General features: G+C 42.4%; 1 protein-coding gene across 1 annotated transcript in view; it reads left to right on the top strand.

Moving 5' to 3' along the window:
- Nucleotides 1–20626, top strand: part of LOC148147331 (uncharacterized) — a 180408-nt gene extending 159782 nt beyond the window's left edge. Inside the window, exons 4-5 of the mRNA XM_087996145.1 lie at nt 20182–20341; nt 20442–20626. Coding sequence (XP_087852271.1) covers nt 20182–20341; nt 20442–20626 — 345 coding nt within the window. The remainder of the gene's footprint in view (nt 1–20181; nt 20342–20441) is intronic.
- The last annotated feature ends 1413 nt before the right edge of the window (nt 20627–22039 follow it).

Genomic DNA, 22039 nt, shown 5'->3' with positions numbered 1-22039 from the left:
CTAGGATAAATCCCATCCGGCTCAGGGGATTTATCTATTTTCACACTTTCCACAATTGCTAACATCTCCTCCTTGTGAACCACAATCCCATCTAATCTAGTAGCCTGTATCTCAGTATTCTCCTTGATAACATTGTCTTTTTCCTGTGTGAATACTGATGAAAAATATTCATTTAGTGTTTCTCCTACTTCCTCGGACTCCACATACAACTTCCCACAACTATCCTTTACTGACCCTAATCTTTCTCTAGTCATTGTTTTATTCCTGACATACCTATAGAAAACCTGAGGGTTTTCCTTGATCCTAACTGCCAATGACTTCTCATGTCCCCTCCTGGCTCTTCTTAGCTCTCTCTTTAGGTCTTTCTGGCTAACTTGTAACCCTCAAGCACCCTAACTGAGTCGCCTTCTTCCTCTTGACAAGAGATTCAACTTCTTCAATAAACCACTTCTGTAGTAAATCTAGTTTACATTAGGGCATGGATTGGAGATAGCAGGGGGATTCATGTTTATAAGGTAACTATTAACTTTAAACTTTAAACATCAACTATCTACTCTGTGTGTGGTTAGCAATGCTGCCTCACAACACCAGGGACCTGGGTTCGATCCCAGCCTTGAGCTTGGTTTGTATGGAGTTTGCACATTCTCCCCATGTATGCGTGGGTTTCCTCCAGGGTGCTTTGGTTTCTTCCCACAGTCCAAAGATGTGCAGGTTAGGTGAATTGGCCATGCTAAGTTACCCATAACGTCCAGGGATGTGTAGGCGAGGTACATTAGTCTGGAGAAATGTAGAGTAATAGGGGGTAGGAGAATCTTCTGAGGGTTGATGTGGACTTTTTGGGCCAAATGGTCTGTTTCCACACTGTAGGCACTCTATGATGAAATTAATCCTTGGGCTGAATCTTGCATTTTTGACTGAGTATCAGTTACGTCACATTTCATGAACAATTTCTCTCTGTAAGCTCTAGCATGTTCTCCTCTGCTATCTGACCAAATTTATTTCGTTATCTACCTAACACATACATATGGAACCTCTCCCATCTGATGCCAACCCATTTCTCTCACCCGCTGCAACTAAAACTTGCTGCTACCAGATGCCCCGAACAGACTGGTTTCCCTGATGTTTGCACATACTCTTAAAAAGCCATTGTATCCCTGGTCAGGCACTGTCAATTTGGAGTTGTCCTGCACAATTTGTACCATTTGCCCCAGATGTGACAGATAAGGAGAAATTAGTACCCCACTTTGCAGACTTGCCTTTCTAGTGAATGGCCGGTGCAGGGCAGGGATGCTGTCTTTCCCCATGACTAGCAGAGGAAGCCACACCATCAAACACTGCCAGGCTGGTTGAAGATTGCAATCCAGGTCATTGTGGTCACAGCCATCTGAAAAAATATTCAGCAGTGAAGGAAGAAAGTGACATTTCAGTTCAGCCAGGGTAAGTGGCATCATCTTCTGTCGGCTACCTCACATTTACTCGATCTCTGCTACTGTAGCCACCTCCTGCTAAGGTTCTTGCTTTACTCTGCTTGGTTTGTGCAGGAAATTTCCCCATTCTCACCCATTCATCCAATTTATCCACACTACATTAGAAACTAAAAGGAGGAATAGACGATTTGGCCATTCAAGCCTGTTCTGCCAATCAATAGCATATGGCTGATCCTCTATCTCAATGTCCTATTCTTGGTTTCTGTCCATACCTCTTAATGTCTTTAAACTGTATGTATTTCTTTCTTGAATATATTCAGTGATTTGACTATAGTTCTTTTGTGGTGAGGACTTTGGGAGATTCACCTTTGAGTGAAGAAAGCTTTCCGCATCTCAGTCCTAAATGATTTACCCCATTATCCTGAGACCGTGTCCTTGGTTCGACACTCCCCAACCAAGGAAAATGTCCTCCCTGTCTTTAATCTGTCCAGCCACTGTGAGAATTTTACACGTTTGAATCAGATCTCCTCTCACCTTTCTAAACCCTAATGAATATAGTTTGGTTGAACTAATTTCTCCTCACTGGATTCTCCTGCATCCCTGGTATCTGGTTAGTGAACCTCTGCTGTTCTCCCTCTAGAGAATTCTATCCTTTCTTAGATTGGGAGATCAAATTTGTACACTACACTCAAGGTATGGTCTCACCAAGACCTTGCACAACTGCAGTAAGATATCCCTACTAACCCTGCATGGCCTCTGTGCTCCTTACTCACTCCCTTATCGACCTTTCTGTCACCTGTAACAGCACCTGAGATGCAGCCTGGTCCAGTCAGTAACCTGGGTACCTGTCCCTGTACTTATCATCTTCTTTGGGCAGCATTGCAGTGAGCATGACAGTGCAGAAGCACGCAGGAGGTGGAGTCGAGATGTATCATGTGAGGAAGATGGTGTGAGGAGGCTGGCACGTGGTGGATGCTAGAATATGTGGATGTGGGACACATGCAGCCGCTGGCCCTGAGATGTTGATGCTGAATATCCAGAAGAGAAGTAGCAAGGTGAAGTCTCCAGATTCCCACTCTGACTTTCATGTTGATAACTGTCAACATCCAGTTTCCTTTTGGTAGTTGGTAGGATAGGTAAGTGTATATCAGTGAGGCAAGGTTTGTAGTTAATATAGATTATAGAGATGTACAGCACAGAAACAGACTCTTCAGTCCAACTCATCCATCGGTGAAAGTGAGGATGCAGATGCTGGAAACCAGAGTTTAGATTAGAGTGGTGCTGGAAAAGCACAGCAGGTTAGGCAGCATCCGAGGAGCAGGAAAATCAACGTTTCCTGATGATTCCTGATGAAGGGTTTTTGCCTGAAACATCGATTCTCCTGCTCCTCGGAAGCCACCTGACCTGCTGTGCTTTTCCAGCACCACTCTAATCCCAACTCATCCATGACCACCAGATATCCTAAACTAATCTAGTCCCATTTCCCAGTACTTGGCCCATATCTCTCTAACCCCTTCCTATTCATATACCCATCCAGATGCTTTTTAAATGTTGTAATAGTACCAGCCTCCACCACTTCCTCTGGCAGCTCATTCCATACACTCACAATGCTCTGTGTGAAAAAGTTGTTCCTTAGGTCCCTTTTAAAGGTTTTCCCTAAACCTATGTCCTCTAGTTCTGGACTCCCCCAACCCAGGGAAAAGACCTTGTCTATTTACCCTAACCATGCCCCTCATGATTTTATAAACCTCGATAAGGTCACCTTTCAGCCTCTGACGCTCCAGGGAAAACATTTCTACTATTCAGCCTCTCCCTCTAGCTCAAGTCCTCCAACCCTGACAACATCCTTGTAAATCTTTTCTGAACCCTTTCAAGTTTTACAATATCCTTCCAATAGGAGGGAGATCAGGCACAAAATATTCCAAAAGTGGCCTAATCAATGTCCAGTACAACTGCAACATGACTTCTCAACTCCAATACTCAGTACTCTGACCAAGAAAGGAAAGCATCCCAAGGAAAGCCTTCTTCACTATCCTATCTACCTGCGACTCCAATTTCAAGAAACTATGAACCTTAATTCCAAGGTCTCTTTATTCAGCAACACTCCCCAGGACCTTACCATTAAATGTATAAGTGAGTTTTGAGAAGATTTGTAGCTCAGGTTGAGGTTCTGGGTGTAAGTTTGCTCACTGAGCTGGAAGGTTCATTTCCAGATGTTTCGTCATCCTACTAGGTAACATCTTCGGTGGTGCTCCAGGTGAAGCACTGTTGATAATTCCTGCTTTCTATTTATACGTTTGGGTTGGGGTTGTCATTTCCTGTTGTGATATCATTGCATGTGGTGATGTCATTTCCTGTTTTTTTTCTCAGGGTGTGGTAGATGGGGTCTAACTCGATATGTTTGTTGATAGTTTTCCGGTTGGAATGCCATGCTTCTAGGAATTCTCGTGCATGTCTCTGTTTGGCTTGTCCTCGAATGGATGTGTTGTCCCAGTTGAAGTGGTGTCCTTCCTCATCTGTATGTAAGGATACTAGTGAGAGAGGGTCATGTCATTTTGTGGCTAGTTGGTATTCATGTATCCTGGTGGCTATTTTCCTGCCTGTTGGTCCAATGTAGTGTTTGTTACAGCCTTAGCCACTCTCCCCTACATCAAAGACATCTCAGAAATGACTGCCAGACTACTCAGACCTCTTGGCATCATGATAGCCCACAAACCCACCAACACATTAAAACAGCAGCTAATGAACTTGAAAGACCCTATACAGACAACAAGCAAAACTAATGTTATTTACAAAATACCATGCATGGACTGTAACAAACACTCTGTTGGACAAACAGGCAGAAAACTAGCCACCAGGATACATGAACATCAACTAGCCACAAAACGACATGACCCTCGCTCATTAGTGTCCTTACATACAGATGAGGAAGGACACCACTTCGTCAGAGACAATACATCCATCCTAGGACAAGCCAAACAGAGACATGCTCAAGAATTCCTAGAAGCATGGCATTCCAACCAGAAAACTATCAACAAACATATCAAGTTAGACCCCATCTACTACCCCATGAGAAAAGGAACAGGAAATGACACCACCACCGGAAATGATGTCACCAGAGGAGATGGCATCACCGACCCAAAGAACCCCAAACAAATAAATAGAGAACAGGAATTATCAACAGTTCTTTGCCCGGAGGCCCACTGAAGATGTTACCTAGTAGGGTGACGCAACATCTGGAAATGAACCTTCCAGCTCAGTGAGCAAACCTACATCCAAATGTATAAATCCTGCTCTGATTTGCCTTTCCAAATGCAGCATCTCACATTTATCTGAATTAAGCTCCACCTGCCCATTAACCCATCTGAACAAGATCCTGTTGTACTCTGAGGTAACCTTCTTCGCTGTCCACTACACCTCCAAGTTTGGTGTCACCTGCAATAAGGCTGATAACAACCAATAATCCCCATTAATAGGCATTGACAGAATCTCATCTCCTCTCACTGAACTCTGCTGGAAAATGCAATGAGTTGTTCATAACATTGAAAAAGGCCCCGCCTAATTTTTCACCATTGCTCATGTCATTCAGGGCCCTATAAGATGCTGCCCCTACCTTTATTATTTTAGTGAGCTATCCTGTCTTTGCAAAATGTCCTCGGGAAATGTCCTCGACAATGATTATTTTCTTGAATAACAAGTAAGCTAAATTCTTTCCCACATTTACAATTATAATCTTGTCAGTTCTTCTTAAATGTTGACACATGTTTTCCAGTAGTGCAAATTGAGTTGTAAATTCTTCCCATCAAAGGTCACAAGCTGTTCTTATTGGAACGGAATTGAGACACTGTCCCCTGTGGGGATGGAAGGAAAGTCATAACGTAAGTAGCTTCAGACTGCTCTGCTACTTCATGCAGCACTTAGAAGGCACTGTTAATGGTGGATTATCGTAGCTTTCTTGTATGCCATCTTTGTCCAGGGAAATGGCATGAAATTGCAAGCAGAAGAGGAAAAACTCACTCAATATTCTATACACCATACTTCCAGCATGACTGGAATACATACATGCCACATGATATTTTGGAACCCTTCAGTACCTCAGAGGTGTACAATTGAATTTCTGGAGCAAAATCTTAATTGTCTTGCCAGCAATTAACTATGATAAACAGCTACTTTATTGAAGGTCTGGCATCTTTATGTATTTGTTCCTTGGAACTATTGGACTGCATGCAGGATTCCTCTGCATCACATTAAAAATAATAGTGCAAAAATAGCCTTTTGCACTATTAAGTGTCCTTTGCAGTTTAAATATCTAAACAATGTATGTGATTGAGATTGTCATATGTGTGCTTGTCTGTCTCATAGAGACAGAGAAACGTTTAAAGGGAAATAGAAGGAAAGGAGATAGAAATGGAAGACATGAAAAGCAATGGTCACAGGAAGAGACAAACTTAATTTCTCTGGTCCATGCAAATCAAAAGGCTAATAAGTGAAGACAACCATTAAAAAACATCTGTTCATAGAAACCTATAGTCTCCATCAGGACATTAAATTGCATTGTGAATAATGTCAGAGGTTTTACTTCCATTGCCATACTTTGAAGATAAATATATGTATTAATTACTGTTTGCAGGAAGAAATGGTAGGTGCCATCAGTTTTATTCTCTTAGCTGTTTATACTCTTGACCCCTAGCCCATCTACTGACTGAGCTGACTTCATTGATACATATGGATCTGTGTTGCCAAAGTAATCTTGGTCTGCCTAAGTGGATGGATTGAGAGCAAGATGGTTGATGGTCGAAAATAAAACCAAGCCAGTGGAGTGATGAATACTTAGTCCGCAAGTGACGAATTGTTTCAAATCAGTCTCATATGCCCACAACTTTACAACTGTATTGCTGGAGGCAAACATGTCTCCCTGTTTTTTACATAATCCATCTTTTGTGAAGCACTGATTTTCTTCTTTTGATCACAGTATTCTTTTCTCTCTTTGATCACATAAGGTAGAATATGCAATTGCTTAATACTGAATAATGGATAGCCCAGAACATTTACAGTATAGACATTTAATCAAGACTTTCAGATAGCATCACTTGCTATCAACTGATCCCCAGTATTACATTACACTTTCAAAATCATTTTCTGGTATTTGTTAATGCTTGTAATGAGTGCTGTTTATTTTACACGTTTGCGTGCATTGGAGTAGGGACTAATTCTTTGTTTTTCTTGAGATTTTTGCTGTAAGTGCGCTTGAGACCTTTCTTGCATGATGTCTTCCACACACAGATGACTGGTGATTAAAAAATCATTGCTTCAGGTTTATATAAAAAACTGCAGTTCATTACCAGAAATTATTTCGCAGTACATTTTGTACATAGAATGGCTCCAGGATTGTGGTTTATCAGAGAGTAGCATACATGAGGAGGCTGAAATGACATCTAAACTCCGAAAACAAATCTCAAGCAGATTTTGAATATTATATGAAGCTTGAAATAGAAACATAGAAAATTTACAATATAGAAGAGGACCCAAAGGTCCATCATGTTTTGGCCAGCTGTGAAAAAACATTTCTGCTTTCTCCCACTTTCCACTTTGATTCGTATTCCTCTAAGATACAATATTTCAAGTGCATATGAGTATTTTGAGGATTTCTGCCTCAACCAGCCATTAATATGGTGAGTTCCAACCCCAACACTGTTTGCTAAAAACATTTCTCCACAATTCCCCAATCTGCCAATTATTTTAAATTAACCTTGCTGCTAAGGGAAATAGGTCCGTCCTATCCATAACATCTAGTCACTCAAGAACTTTGTATGCCTCAATTGAATGCCTCCTCAGCCTTCTCTGTTCCAAAGAAAATAATCCCATACTATCCATCCAATCTTCATAGCTAGAAGTCCCCATTTGTTGCAGCATCCTAAGAAATGTTCTCTGTACCCTCTCTAGTGCAATCGCATCCTTCCTGCAATATGTTTGCTGGAACAGCCCATAGTATTTTAGGTCAACCACGCAACCACTTTGTATACCATTTGTAAATTTCTTAATTACACACCCTAAATCTAAATTAAATCTATTCATTGACTAATGCTTCAAATATCAAAAGAAAGCCTAGCACCGAGCCTGTGGAATTCCCTGGAAGTAGTTTTCCAGACACAAAATACTGATTGACAATTCCACGTTGCTTCCTTTGTATCCCACAAGCTGCTGTGTTTCTGAGCAAATTATTACGCGTGACCTTGCCAAAAACATTGCTAAATTCCAGGAAGATGATACCAAATATCCTACCCTCATGGACCTCTGTTGTTATCTCCACAAAGAATTCATCAAGTTAGTCAGATATGACCTTCCCTTAACTTGCCTATACCAACTGTCCTTAATTAATTTGTTACCAAAGTAAGTGATCTTGGTCTGCCTAAATTGATGGAGTTAAAAATCACACAACACCAGGTTATAGTCCAACAGGTTTAATTGGAAGCACTAGCTTTTGGAGCGCTGCTCCTTCATCAAGTGGTTGTGGAGTACAACAACCTGATGAAGATACTCCATCACCACCTGATGAAGGAGCAGCACTCTGAAAGCTAGTACTTCCAATTAAACCTGTTGGATTTTAACATGGTGTTGTGTGATTTTTAACTTTGTACACCCAGTCCAACACCGACATCTTCAAATCATAAATCAATGGATGAAGATCAAGGTTGTTGATGGTTAAAATAAAACCATGCCAGTTGAGTGCTTTTCTAAGTGATAAACACTGTACCTCAATGTTTTCCAGTGATTTTATTTTCAAAATAGACTATAGAATACAAGAGTAAATTTGCCAGGAACACACAACCTGATTGTAAAAGGTATGAAAAGAGAAAAAGATTTGTGAAGATAAATGTAGGTTCTTACCGTCCGAAATAGGTGAAGTCATAATGGGGTTAAGAGATGACAGATCAATTAAATACATACTTTGATTCTGTCTTCACAAAGCAAGAAAAGAAAGAGGTGAAAACAGTGGGAGGATTGTACAGAGTCGGCCTGGATTTATGAAAGGGAAATTATGCTTCGCAAATCTCATGGAATTTTTCAAGAATGCAACTAGTCGAGCTGATAAAGGGGAGCCAGTAGATATGGTTTACTTGGACCTTCAGAAGATTTTTGACAAGGCCCTACATAAGTGATGAGCATGTAAAATGAAAGTGCAGGGGATTGAGGGTCGTGTACTGACACGAATTGGTAAACAAGAAACAAACAGGATTAAACTGGTCTTTTTTTTCTGAATGGCAGACAGTAAATAGTGGGGCACTGCAGGGATCTCAGTTATTCACAATATATATTAATGATTTAGATGAGGGAACCAAATGTAATATCTCCAGGTTTACAGAGCTTACAAAGCTGGCTGGGAGGGTGAACTGTGAGGAGGAGGCAGAGAAGCTTCTGCTTTGGGAAAGTTGATTAAGTGGGGAATAGCATAACAGATAAAGTGTAATGTGGATAAATGAGTGATTATTGACTTTGACAACAAAAACAGGAAGGCTGATTATTATCTGAATGATGATAGATCGGAAAAGGAGGAGGTGCAACAAGACCTGAGCGTCTTTGTACACCAGTCACTGAAAGTAAGCACATAGGTGCAGCAGCTAGTTAAAAAAAGAAAAATGATATGTTGGCCTTCACAGAGAGAGGATTTGAATACAGGAGCAGGGATGTGTTGCTGCAATTGCATAGGGCCTTGGTAAGGCTACATCTGGATGATTGTGTGCAGTTTTGGTCCCTTAGCCAGAACATCCTTCCTCAGCTATGGAGGCCACAAAGATCTACCAGACTGATTCCTGGGATGGCAGGACTGACATACGAAGAGAGACTGGACTGGTTCGGACTAGAATGGGGATGGATGGGGTGAACTTCAAAGAAGTGTATAAAATTCAAACAGGGCCAACAGAGCGAATGCAGGAAGAATGTTCCTAGTGACTAGGGAGTCCAGAACCAAGGGTTACAGTTTAAGTGTACAAGGTAGGCCATTGAAGACTGAGATGAGCAATTTCTTGCAAGTGGTGAGCCTATGGAATTCTCTGCCACAGAAAGTGGGTGACATCAATAAAACATTTTACAGTATGGAAACCAAACTGTTAGGGTTCATTCCTCAAGGTTAGTTAGCACTGATTAAACACTTACAGAATCTGAACAAATCATAGACAGTGATGAAGCACCATGCACTTCAAGTATATATATGGTGAACAACTATGAGGACTGGTTGAAGACTGATTGAATATGCACAAAATGATACTGAGATGCAGGACAAGGCTTTAAGCTTCAGAAGATATTGATCAAAGGTTGGTATAAAATAACAAAAATGCCAGAAAGTTCAGTGATTGAAGGAATTCCACCAATATAGGGAGAACACAGGAAGCCAAATACAAACATTGGTTAAATATGCATGATAAGAATCAGATGGTAAGATCTCTGAATTGGCAAAATGAGATAATGACGTGGAAGGCCAGAAAATGTAGTTTGAGGTCTGAAAGGGCATCTGGCAGTGAACATGGCTCTAGAAAACACCATAGATTTGAAAGGAGATTCTGATCCCAGAATAAGGTAGGAGGATGGGCGAGGTTGTCGTTTGACAGGAATCAGTGTTATGGAACAGCTTGGAACCATGAGAAACAGAGGTCCTTATGGTTGAGAGATTTGAGTGGCTGCAAATTTGAAGGTAAGTTAATAAGAGATGCCAAACAATGAGAGTTGAACAGCTGAAAATAATTTTGTATATACACTGAGGTACCAAAACAACAGTCAGCTAGCCTTCTCATACAGATGAAAATGCAAAGTAGAAGTGCTGACAAATGGGTCATTTAAGGTTAACATCAGGCTAGGAATTGCAAAGAGAAACTTGCTGATCAAGCTGTTAGAGTAGATTTACAGACTGCAAGAAAAGTGTTCTTGAAGATTTTCTTGGCTATTTCAGCAAAATACTTCTAGGAATGTAAGTCAATCAATATAAAATCTGTGTGAGGGTTATTCCCGATTATAAGGTAAAGGCATGCAAAATTTAAAGGGAATGGACAATTAAAGGCATAAAAAATTGGCAAGATTTAGAAATTATTAAAAGGCAGCTTATTCCATCAGTGGACTTTGTCAAGGCTAAAGAGAAAAGGAAGTAAGAAGTTATTGTCAAATAAATAAAGAGGAGATTTGAGGTGCAGACTCCAAATATTGGTGCAGTCCATTATGTATCATCCTGTCTTGTGTTGGCTGATGTACTGCATGAGGTGCCACAAGAAGAGCTGTTTGTACTGGGACATAGTTCTATGTGTGCAATCGATTGTGCAACTTGGAGGAAGTTCAAAGAGGTTTCAGTGGTGGAGAACTGTTGGTCTAAGAATGTCATTAAATATGTGCTGTATTAGAGCAAAGGAAGGATTTTGTTTTATCTGATTAAATGGGAAAGGACCCAAGTCATAGGACAAGACAATATGACAAAATATGCATGTGTTCGTGCGTATACTTAAAACATTCTAATTGGTGCCTTTGATCCCTAATGTTGTAATAATAAACGTAAATTAATAAATGCTTTTTGGATTATACTAATGGTGGTGTTTTTACTCTGCTACAAACTAATGGGCAAGTGCTTAACAGATGCTTAAGCACAAACCTACTGTGTCTTGTTCATTTTGCATATGCTTAGACTGCGCCATGCTTAAAACTATGGGGACAGATAAAGCTGACAGTTCCCTTGAGCTAACAGGATGATAATCTAACAAAAATGCTTGCTTTGTGTTTGGTCTTCAGAATGCATTGGATGAATCAAGAATTTGTAAACACTGATGGGTAACCTGCCATTTTATGGCAGTGTCAAATGCATCAGGCCAGCTGCAGAGCCCAGGCCTGCAGCAATCAGTTAAGGCAGCAGGGCTGAAATCAGAGCTTTGGGCTTGGAGAGCATTACTAAAGGAATGAAGCATATCAATAAGAAATAGAGAAAGCAAAGAAGTCATCCTGAATCCAAACAACTGTCAATAAAAGATTTAAGACTTGCTTCCAATGATACCTGTAAGTGATACTGGTTTCATTTGTTTCCCACAATGTCATGCATGGACTTACTACTGGATTCATGTTCTGCTAAAAGCCAAAGAAATGGCATGAGAGTTCTATATCACTGGACCCAATAAAAAAAAACAAAGCTCTCATCTGTTTTGATATGAGCACTGCCATAGCACCCTATTCACCACACTCAATACTTGTGCCTTTTTCATATATCACATGACCTGCACAAAATGCATGGGCATGTGCCAATCATGTATTTATGTACTGACACTTCTTCGCCAATTTTTTACTCAATGGTGAACTGTGTCCGCTGGTTAGGGAGTCTAGAACGGGACAATGAGCCGAAAACAATTGAGGACAGAGATAATTCATAGTTTTTTTTTCTGGAATGATCTACCCCAGAGAGCTGTTGAAACTTAGTCATTGAATATGTTTAAAGTAGAGACTATGGATTTCTAAATAACAATGACATGAAGAGATATGGAGATATTGTGAATAATTTAACATGATCGTATTGAATGGCAGAGGAGGCATGATAGGCTGAATGGCCTACTCCTGTTCCTATGCACAAGTTGCTGTTGTTATAAGTCATCCTTGAGTGAGGCTCCCTAATTTATTGTGGTTCCGGGTGAGATATATCAAGATGGCGATGGAGTAGGATTCCTGAGCCAGGACTCATTGGCCCAGGTGCCTTTCCTTTCTCTTTTCTCACTTCCTTTTCTTTTTTTTAAATTTACTAGTTTGTTTCTGTTCACCATACTTTCTGGTGGAAGTTCAGGCATGGAGGCAGCAGCGATGGCAAGCAGCTGAGGGCCCGGAGCAGGTCTTTGGCAGGAGGTGGCTGGTGTGATGCCACCACAGCTTCTTTGAGATCCGAAGTGAGGAAGCAACTTGGGGATTCAGTGTTGTATGTTGTATCAGATCGGGATTCTGGTGATCTGTAGCAAGGAGGCTGATGAGCCTGGATGGTGGTCAGTGGCGAGGTGCCAGCTGGGTTGGGCTGGACTGTAGCGGTCAGCAGCAAGAAGGCATCACAGAGTACTGCATGCCCAATGCAGGGGACACCAGTCTATGCAGGGGAGAGATTGAGCTCAACATAGGAGAGAGCGAGGCGTTGTAGGGAAGCCCAGCATGGAACGTCTGCAGTAACATAGCTAAAGCATAACTGTAACTCTTTATTTTTCTACTTGATACTAAGAAGGACTGTAATGCTTAAGTTTTAACTCTTTTTTTTCTCTATTTGTGCCTAAGATTTTGTACCTAGGTACCTTTGTACCTAAGATAGCATGAGGAATGGTGAATTTGTACACTCTTGGCTGTACTCCTGTACTCTTGGACTTGAGTCCACATGGCAATAAAGTTAATTCTATCCTAATTTAAATTGTCAAGCTCCTGGGTAAAAGTTGAACTGGCTCCCCTTCTTTATTCACCCACTCCCTCAATTATTTATAACAAAGTCAGAAGTCACACAACACCAAGTTATAGTCCAACAGAATTCACAAGCTTTTAGAGTGCTGCTTCTTCCATAGGTGAAGTCACCTCTGACCGGGGCACCTCTATATCATGTTTATAACAAGGTAAATTTGAAAAAGATCTCTTCATTTGTGGATGCCTTTCTCCCAGAACAAATTAATTTATGTTTGTAAAAGAGCCAATTTAATTAGATTTTATTGAGTTAATGCTATAAGGAAGGGTATCTAGTCCCTAATTATCTTCATTGCTACAGGAGGTCACAGTCCAGTCTGCTTTGACCTTCCTTTCTGCCTTTTGAAGGACTTCTATTTGAGGTTCCCTTGGCACCTTTTAGGGGTGTAACATTCAAAGATATCTCTCCATCCAACTGTTTTACAAACAGAAATTTACTTTCATGAAATGGCTGTACATATGTTGCAATTTAAAGTTCAATATGACCATGTGTACTTTGCACTTATGATACATCATCATAACACTACAACCCCAATGTTTGTTTTGATTGCCTTGACTTTCAGCTTGAACAGGGTATGAGTTTAACATTGCAAAATAATACTTACCACTGACTTATTACCCAAGGTTCTTTATTTAGGTGTCCAGTGCCTATTTCTTGAGGTGCAGTTAGTACCACAAAGTGGGCACAAATGTAGAAATTAGGGAAAGGGATAAGGAAATTAAGGGTCAGCTCGGCAGAGGTCAAAATGATTTTTTTTTCCCCAGTAGCAGTCTGGAGAAGTAGTACATGCAACTATCAACAGGCAGTCACCTTGACAGTCACAGACAATGTGCTCTTGCTCTACTTTGAGTTGTGGCGAGAGCAATTGGTAACCTTCAGTCATGGTAACCCCTGAAGTATAAATATTTGAATCACTGGGCCTTGTTGAAGTTGAGGAAAAGAAGACCCTTAACAGTAAAGAATCATTCTCCTACCACGTCCTCTTTTGATAACACATCATACATTCATAGCACTGTACACAGCATGGAAACAGATTCTTTGTTCCATGCTGACCAGATATCCTAACTTAAATTAGGAGAAAGTGAGGACTGCAGATGCTGGAGACCAGAGTTGAAAAATGTGGTGCTGGAAACACACAGTAGGCCAGGCAGCATCCGAGGAGCAGGAGAATCAATGTTTCGAGCATAAGCCCTTCTTCAGGAATGAGGCTGGTGTGCCAAGCGGGCTGAGATAAAAAGTAGGGGGAAGGGAATTTGAGGGAGGGGCACTGGGAATACAATAGGTGGAAGGAAGTGAGGGTGATAGGCCGGAGAGGGGGTGGGGGCGGAGAGATCGGGAAGAAGATTGCAGGTCAAGAGGGCGGTGCTGAATCCGGGGGTTGGGACTGAGATAAGGTGGGGGGAGGGGAAATGAGGAAGCTGGAGAAATCTACATTCATCGGAGGGTTCCTAGGCGGAAGATGAGGCGCTCTTCCTCCAGGTGACGTGTGGTCAGGGTCGGGCAATGAAGGAGGCCAAAGACCTGCATGTCCTTGGCGGAGTGGGAGGGAGAGTTAAAATGTTCAGCCACGGGGCGGTTGGATTGGTTGGTGCAGGTGTCCCAGAGGTGTTCCCTGAAATGTTCTGCAAGTAGGCAGCCTGTCTCCCCAATGTAGAGGAGACCACATCGGGTGCAGCGGATACAGTAAATGATGTGTGTGGAGGTGCAGATGAATTTGCGACGGATATGGAAGGATCCATTGGGGCCTTGGAGGGAGGTGAGGGGGGAGGTGTGGGCGCAAGTTTTGCACCTCTTGCAGTTGCAGGGGAAGGTGCCAGGAGTGAAAGCTGGGTTGGTGGGGGGTGTGGACCTGACGAGGGAGTTGTAGAGGGAGTGGTCTCTCCGGAACACTGATAGGGGTGGGGAGGGAAATATATCCCTGGTGGTGGGGTCTGTTTGGAGGTGGCGGAAATGACGGAGGATGATACGATGTATCCAGAGGTTGGTGGGGTGGTAGGTGAGGACCAGTGGGGCTCTGTCCTGGTGGCGATTGGAGGGGCGGGGTTCAAGGGCGGAGGTGTGGGAAGTGGAGGAGATGCGGTGGAGACCATCGTCGACCATGTCGGAGGGGAAATTGTGGTCTTTGAAGAAGGAGGCCATTTGGGTAGTTTGGTAGTGGAATTGGTCCTCCTGGGAGCAGATGCGGCGGAGGCAAAGGAATTAGGAATATGGGATGGCGTTTTTACAGGGGGCAGGGTGGGAGGAGGTGTAATCTAGGTAGCTGTGGGAGTCGGTTGGTTTGTAGTAAATGTCTGTGTTCGGTCGGTTGCCCGAGATAAAAGTGGAGAGGTCTAGGAAGGGGAGGGAGGAGTCTGAGACGGTCCAGGTAAATTTGAGGTCGGGGTGGAAGGTGTTAGTAAAGTGGATGAACTGTTCAACCTCCTCGTGGGAGCACAAGGTAACGCCAATACAATCATCAATGTAGCAGAGGAAAAGGTGGGGGGTGGTGCCAGTGTAGCTGCGGAAGATGGACTGTTCCACATATCTGACGAAGAGGCAGGCATAGCTGGGGCCCATGCGGGTGCCCATGGCTACTCGTTTGGTTTGGAGGAAGTGGGAGGATTGGAAGGAGAAGTTGTTAAGAGTGAGGACCAGTTCAGCCAGTCGAAGGAGGGTGTCAGTGGAAGGGTACTGGTTGGGTTGGCGGGAGGGAAAGAAGCGAAGGGCTTGGAGGCCTTTGTGATTGGGGATGAAAGTGTATAGGGACTGAATGTCCATCGCGAAGATAAGGCATTGGGGGGCCAAGGAAGCGAAAATCACGGAGGAGATGGAGGGCGTGGGTGGTGTCCTGAACGTAGGTGGGGAGTTCTTGGACTAAGGGGGACAGGACAGTGTCAAAGTATGCAAAGATGAGTTTGGTAGGGCAGGAGCAGGCTGAGACAATTGGTCAGCCGGGGCAGTCGAGTTTGTGGATTTTGGGCAGGAGATAGAAACGGGTGGTGCGGGGTTGTGGGACTATGAGGTTGGAGGCGGTGGATGGGAGATCTCCTGAGGTGATGAGGTTATGGATGGTCTGGGAGATGATGGTTTGGTGGTGGGAGGTGGGGTCATTGTCAAGGGGGCAGTAGGAGGAGGTGTCCGCGAGTTGGCGTCTAGCTTCAGCGGTGTAAAGATCGGTGCGCCAAACTACCACTTAAATTAGCCCCATTTTTCAGCATTTGTCCTACATCCCTCTAAACCCTTCCTATTCATATACCATCCAGATGCCTCTTAAATGTTGTATTTGTACCAGTCTCCCCCGCTTCCTCTGGCAGCTCATTTCATACACGCACTGTTCCCCTCTCACTTTAAACTTATGCCCTCTAGTTTTGGACTCCCCTAGTCTGTTAAAAAGACGTTGGCTATTCATCTTATCCATGCCCTTTATGATTTTATAAACCTCTATAGGTCAGGCCTCAGCCTCCAACACTCCAGGGAAAATAGTGCCAATCTTTTCAGCCTCTCCCTCCAACCCTGGCAACATTCTTGTAAATTTTTTTCTGCACCCTTTCAAGTTTAACAACGTCTTTCCTTTAGCGGGGATACCAGAATTGAATGTAGTATTCCAGAAGTGGCCTAACCAATGTCCTGTATGTCCTACAATGCGAGATTTTTCTTCATTTTCCCAAGTACGTTCATTTCCCAGATGAAGCCATACTCGGTCACCCCATGTCTGGAAACAATTTGTTGCAGCATAAGCTTTGAAATTTAAAACTATTACTTCAGCACCAACCCAACCCTATCTGTAGACTATTGAAATTTTGGCCAAATATAGGAAAGTTCCACAAATCTGTACAGCAGCCAGCGGAAGTAATCCAACAACTAACCTGTAATGAGTTCATAATTCCTTGTTATAGATGATGGAAACTGGGGAAAAAAATCTTATGATTTTATTCTTTTGCCCACTTACTTCAACCCCTTCATAGATACGGATAGGAAATGATATCAGACAAAAATAAAATGCACAATAAATATTTTGAACAAATTAGTTCACTTGCTTCAGCTTCTCCTTTCTGGAATATTTGCATTTGAATTAATTATAATTAATATTTGAATTATCATTTATTAACATTCCATCTGAGCTATTCAGTTGATGTAACAATGTGCCTCATACAGGCACAATTTGATGCTAGGAGCTCTGCATTAGACATACAGATAAGTGAACAAATATATAACATTGAAATTAATTCTGTTTATTATGTATTTTTTCCCAAGTAATTGATGTTATGGCAGACAGTAATTTGAGATATTCTTCTTGTACCTTGTTGAAATGCTTATTGTGACATCTTAACGCCTACAGTATTTTAACAATTTATAACAAGTATCACAAATCATAGCAATTACGCAAAACCTTCAAAACATTTATAACTAAATTCCACAGATAAAGTCAACTACATTGTATGGAACTTTAGTTAGATAATACACCACAATATTATACTTCTCTCCTGAATATAGTTAGGAACTAGGAATACTCACCTGTCTATAAGGAAGGCCTTCCTAACTCCAGCTGTCATAAGGATGGTTAGTTTTCACAGAGGTCAATTCTAGGTTTATGTATTCAAGCTGCTGACCTATGCACTTTGCCCCTTGACTCCTGCCAATCACAGATGCAAAACTAAGGGGCAAAGTGTGTAGATCGGCAGTGTAGCCACATCAACTGTACCATATTGAAGTTGACCTCCGCAACTAATTCTGCGCCACTGGGAAATCTTCTAATTGAATGAACAGGGATGGATCTTTAAGATAAAATGTCATTTAATCATAACATTTTTAAAAATGTCTGTTCCGATTTTAATGTTTATTCATGGTTTGGGTGCCTCTTTAAGCATACATTATTTCTCTGTTAGGAAAGCAGTTTAAAAATAGTGAGACTTTGTGAGAATTGCAATAGAGTGACTCAGCTATATCAACAGCTTACATTTGTGTAGCACCTTTAATGGTGTAAGATTGAAACACATCCCAAGAGGAAAACATTATGACCAGTATGAAAACATAGTGTTAAAATTCCAGTGGAGGCAATCTAATAGCATCGGTGCTCTTGCCCTTGTAAATGTTTATTTTTCTGCCATACGCATAAGCTTCTGTTAATCCCCACGGGGTAGAGTGAGAAGACTATTTGCTTTCCTGAGAACCCAGGATTTCTCTTGGGAGAATTCTAGCCAGATGTTCCACTCAAAGGACTCATGCAGAAGGTGAGCAGTTTCATTCCATTAGCATGGTCCAACAGCATAATATTAGTTTCTGGGATATCTGGCCCTTCTGAAAGACGTAATGAACTGTTCCTATTCCAGGAAATGCTCACTGAAAGCTAGATAACCCCTTTCTCATTTGCATTAGTACTCAAAAGAAGCAGTGGGATAACTAGTTATGGATCTTCATCACACGTTGTCACCTAGGTTTGGTCTGGGCCCAGAAATGGTAGATTACACAACAAATATGTTTTTCACATAATTAATTTCATCATTTGCAGTTAAGCAGATTATATACATTTCCTTTGTGTTGTTAGGCCTTTGTGCTTGAGCATATTCTTGGTTAGTGAGTTATAGTAAGGGCCTATAAAGTTACACAGTGTGACTGTGGGGTGTGATGCAGGAATATCTTAGAGTCATTTAATTTTCATTGTGTATGTTACAAATTCCTGGAAACTGCACAGATAATCTTCCACCCTGCACCTGCCAGAATCAGTGTTGCAATCTCTGTGAAGACCAATAATGTTTAAAGTGAAATTCAAACTTCCAGTTAATAACTGAAAAAATGATTTTGAGAGTTTGTTTTAGAACTTCAACTTGTAGCAAGTTAGTTAAAAAGGTACCAATAACTAAACTCTCTTTCCACTTTGTCAGCAACCTCTGCTTTAAAGTACAGAATGGAGTGTTCCTGTTTATACTTACCACACATTGCAATTTCCACAAAATTACATTCCTTATACCAAACAGAACACAATTACTCTCAGCTTCCAATGGATTCACATTTCCCCATTTTGCTGAGAAGTAGCTTTGAGTCCTGAAATTAGGTCCCACCCACCGTTTTTGAATGACTCCAGAATCATTCCAAAAAAATTCAAACCTCAGAGTTTACCCATTGTAAGTGCAGAGACTGTTGCCATAGTCACCACTGTCAACTGTGAACACCTTACTCCATTGCACAGTGACACCACCTAGAACTCCTTTAAGTTCCCCAGACCTGTTGTCAAGCAGACTTATAAACACATCAATCACTTTATTTTAACCTACTCAAAGACATGCTGTTGAATTATACTGAAAACTGGCTAATTGTCATTTTTGACAAATTTCATGGAGGGTTTCACTCTATGAGGCCTAATGAGTTTTCTCATGCTCTGATCCCAAGCTCACCTCATTGATTATGCCCATGTCCCTATAAAGTCCACTCAGTGTAGGCAGAGGTTACTCAACACTGCTGGGATATTCCAGGATTCCTGTTGCCAGCATCAACTTTAAAAGGCTATTGGGCACTGGGTCAGATACAGGGAGTCAGGAGCTGCCCTGTACGTTTAACTAGCCCCAGGCATGGAGGGTACAGAGTGCAACATCTTCCACTGCATCACCCCATCCACCAGGATATGCAGGTTCCTGTCCACAGAGCCTGGTGCCAGTTCTCTGTACCTGCCATGTCTGGGGCTAGTTAAATGTATGGGGTAGCTCCTGACTTCCTGTATCTGACCCAGTGCCCAATAGCCTTTTAAAGTTGATGCTGGCAACAGGAATCCTGGAATATCCCAGCAGTGTTGACTAACCTCTGCCTACACTGAATGGACTTTATAGGGACATGGGCATAATCAATGAGGTGAGCTTGGGATTAGAGCATGAGAAAACTCATTAGGCCTCATAGAGTGAAACCCTCCATGAAATTTGTCAAAAATGACAATTAGCCAGTTTTCAGTATAATTCAACAGCATGTCTTTGAGTAGGTTAAAATAAAGTGATTGATGTGTTCATAAGTCTGCTTGACAACAGGTCTGGGGCATCTAGGTGGTGTCACTGTGCAATGGAGTAAGGTGTTCACAGTTGACAGTGGTGACTATGGCAACAGTCTCTGCATTTACAATAGGTAAACTCTGAGGCTTGAATTTTCTTGGAATGATTCTGGAGTCATTGAAAAATGGTGGGTGGGACATTATCTGACCCACCGCAGATGACGAACAGTCCATAGCCTCTAAGCCACCTTTTGACTAGGGAAACCTCACCACCTCTCCCCCATCTGCACAAGCACGACCAGCTGTACCAGGCATTTTTGTCTCACTGAATCCCTCCCTTTGTATCTCTGCAGGAGAAAACGGCCTATAATAGGATTGAGAGACCCAAGATGGGTGGCAGGGTGTGCAACTTTCAGTTCCCTACCCCCTACAAAGAGAGGATCCTGGCAATGGCACACTCAGACTGGTACTGTTCCTGTGGGGATGCCAAAACCTCCAGATCCTGGCAACCAAGTAAGAAGCATTGTACATTGCTGTGCTGCTCTCCCATTACCACCTCTGAGAATGTACTCTTAACATACCTGAACATCGAACTCTGTTATGTTTCCTGCAGAAAGCAATGGAATCAGGCATCCAGGTCTCCACTGCAGAGGAAGTCAGCACAGATCCCTCAGAAAATATTCCAGTAAGGTTGCCTCCTGTGCTCTTCTCCAGCTCAGATACTGGCGCCATGCTAGTTATTTTATGTTAATTGGGTTCAGGAGGACCGGCTTGTCAGAAATGTTGGATCAGCCATGATTCTATTGAATGGCAGAGCAGGCTTGAGGGGCTGAATGATCTCCTGTTCCTATTTCTTATGGTCTTGTGGCTCACAGAATGGAACACTAATCTCAACTACTCGAGGTGGGATTGTAGCCATTTTCAGCTCTATTACACACTTGTGATTTACAGCACAATGAAAGGAAACAGAGGTCATTCCTCACATGGTGAGGGTCTCAGGGTCATTCTCTTCACCTTAGTGAACTTTCAAATGTACACATTCCCTTCTTGGTAGTCAACTCTTTGAACTTCTCATGTTCCCTCCCAAACTATCTAAATCATCACTTCTCTACTTTCACCTCATCCCCAAAATATTGAGTCCACACATGAGATACAGTAGTCCACTGTGCCCCTCTCCATACTTCCCCCCCCCCCAAAACTAGCATGTTATTGATTGTGAATAATTCCCCTTTTCTCATTGCCCTTTTCCTTTCAATGTCATATTGCCTCCCCTTCTTATATATATTGAGTTGCCCACTTCATAACTGTTATTCCCTCAGCATCCCAGCATGCTCCCTCACATTACTACAATTGAGTTCCTCCAATCCTGTCCCACAGCAGTATCCTCTGATAACATCCTCTTGACTTTCAGTGGATGGATCCCCAGGACTGATCATGGCCCAACCCTTTGACCCACTTAGATGGACAGCCCCAAAGAATGAGTGTACAGATCCCAGACTGATCTCAGTGCAGCTCTCCGACTGAAAGTGGCCAATTTCCCGGACTGCAGAAGAACAACCCTTCCCCCCCAACTCCAGCATTGACCCCATCACTGCACCCCCTTCCCCCCCAGATATGACTGCCCAAACTGCAAACTGACTGTGCCCAACTCCTGGACTGATATTGGAGGCTGCCAATGACTTAATCTGCTTAGAGTCTCTGACAACAGCCTGCCTTGACGTGACTGGGCCCCTTAGACCCTATGCCCAGTTGATGACCATGCCGTGTGTGTTTGCTACATATGGTGCAGATGTGATATTGATGTAGTACTATGCCACATGGCAATAGGGCTACCCTTTTGACTGATCACTGCAGACAGCCATGACCAGCTGCCTGGCTTTGTGTCTGCACTAATAGGCAAGTCAAGACAGAAGAACTGTGAGCCTTTAAGTTCTGGATGAGGGGGCAAAGCAAAAAAAAAGCAAGGCAAGGCATGGAGGCTCTGAGCATCAAGCCAGCACAAATTGAGTGTGTGCTAATAACGAGCCAGAATCCCTGGCTTCCTGGTCCAATCCATGTGTTTTGTGCCTTTCCCATGCAGAAAGTGCTTTAGCACCAGCATTCCAATGAAAGTTGCTGGTGTGCTCCAAACTGCAACATTAAAGCACAGAACTGTATTAGGTGTAGACTGGAGATGTCTTGTGATGGTGGAGTGGGACTGGCACATGTCGA

The sequence above is a fragment of the Chiloscyllium plagiosum genome, unplaced genomic scaffold (genome assembly GCF_037043375.1).
Source record: "Chiloscyllium plagiosum isolate Xiang-an unplaced genomic scaffold, Cpla_swu_hap1 HiC_scaffold_17, whole genome shotgun sequence".
Lineage (NCBI taxonomy): Eukaryota > Metazoa > Chordata > Chondrichthyes > Orectolobiformes > Hemiscylliidae > Chiloscyllium > Chiloscyllium plagiosum.
This window is presented reverse-complemented; position numbering and strand designations above follow the sequence as displayed.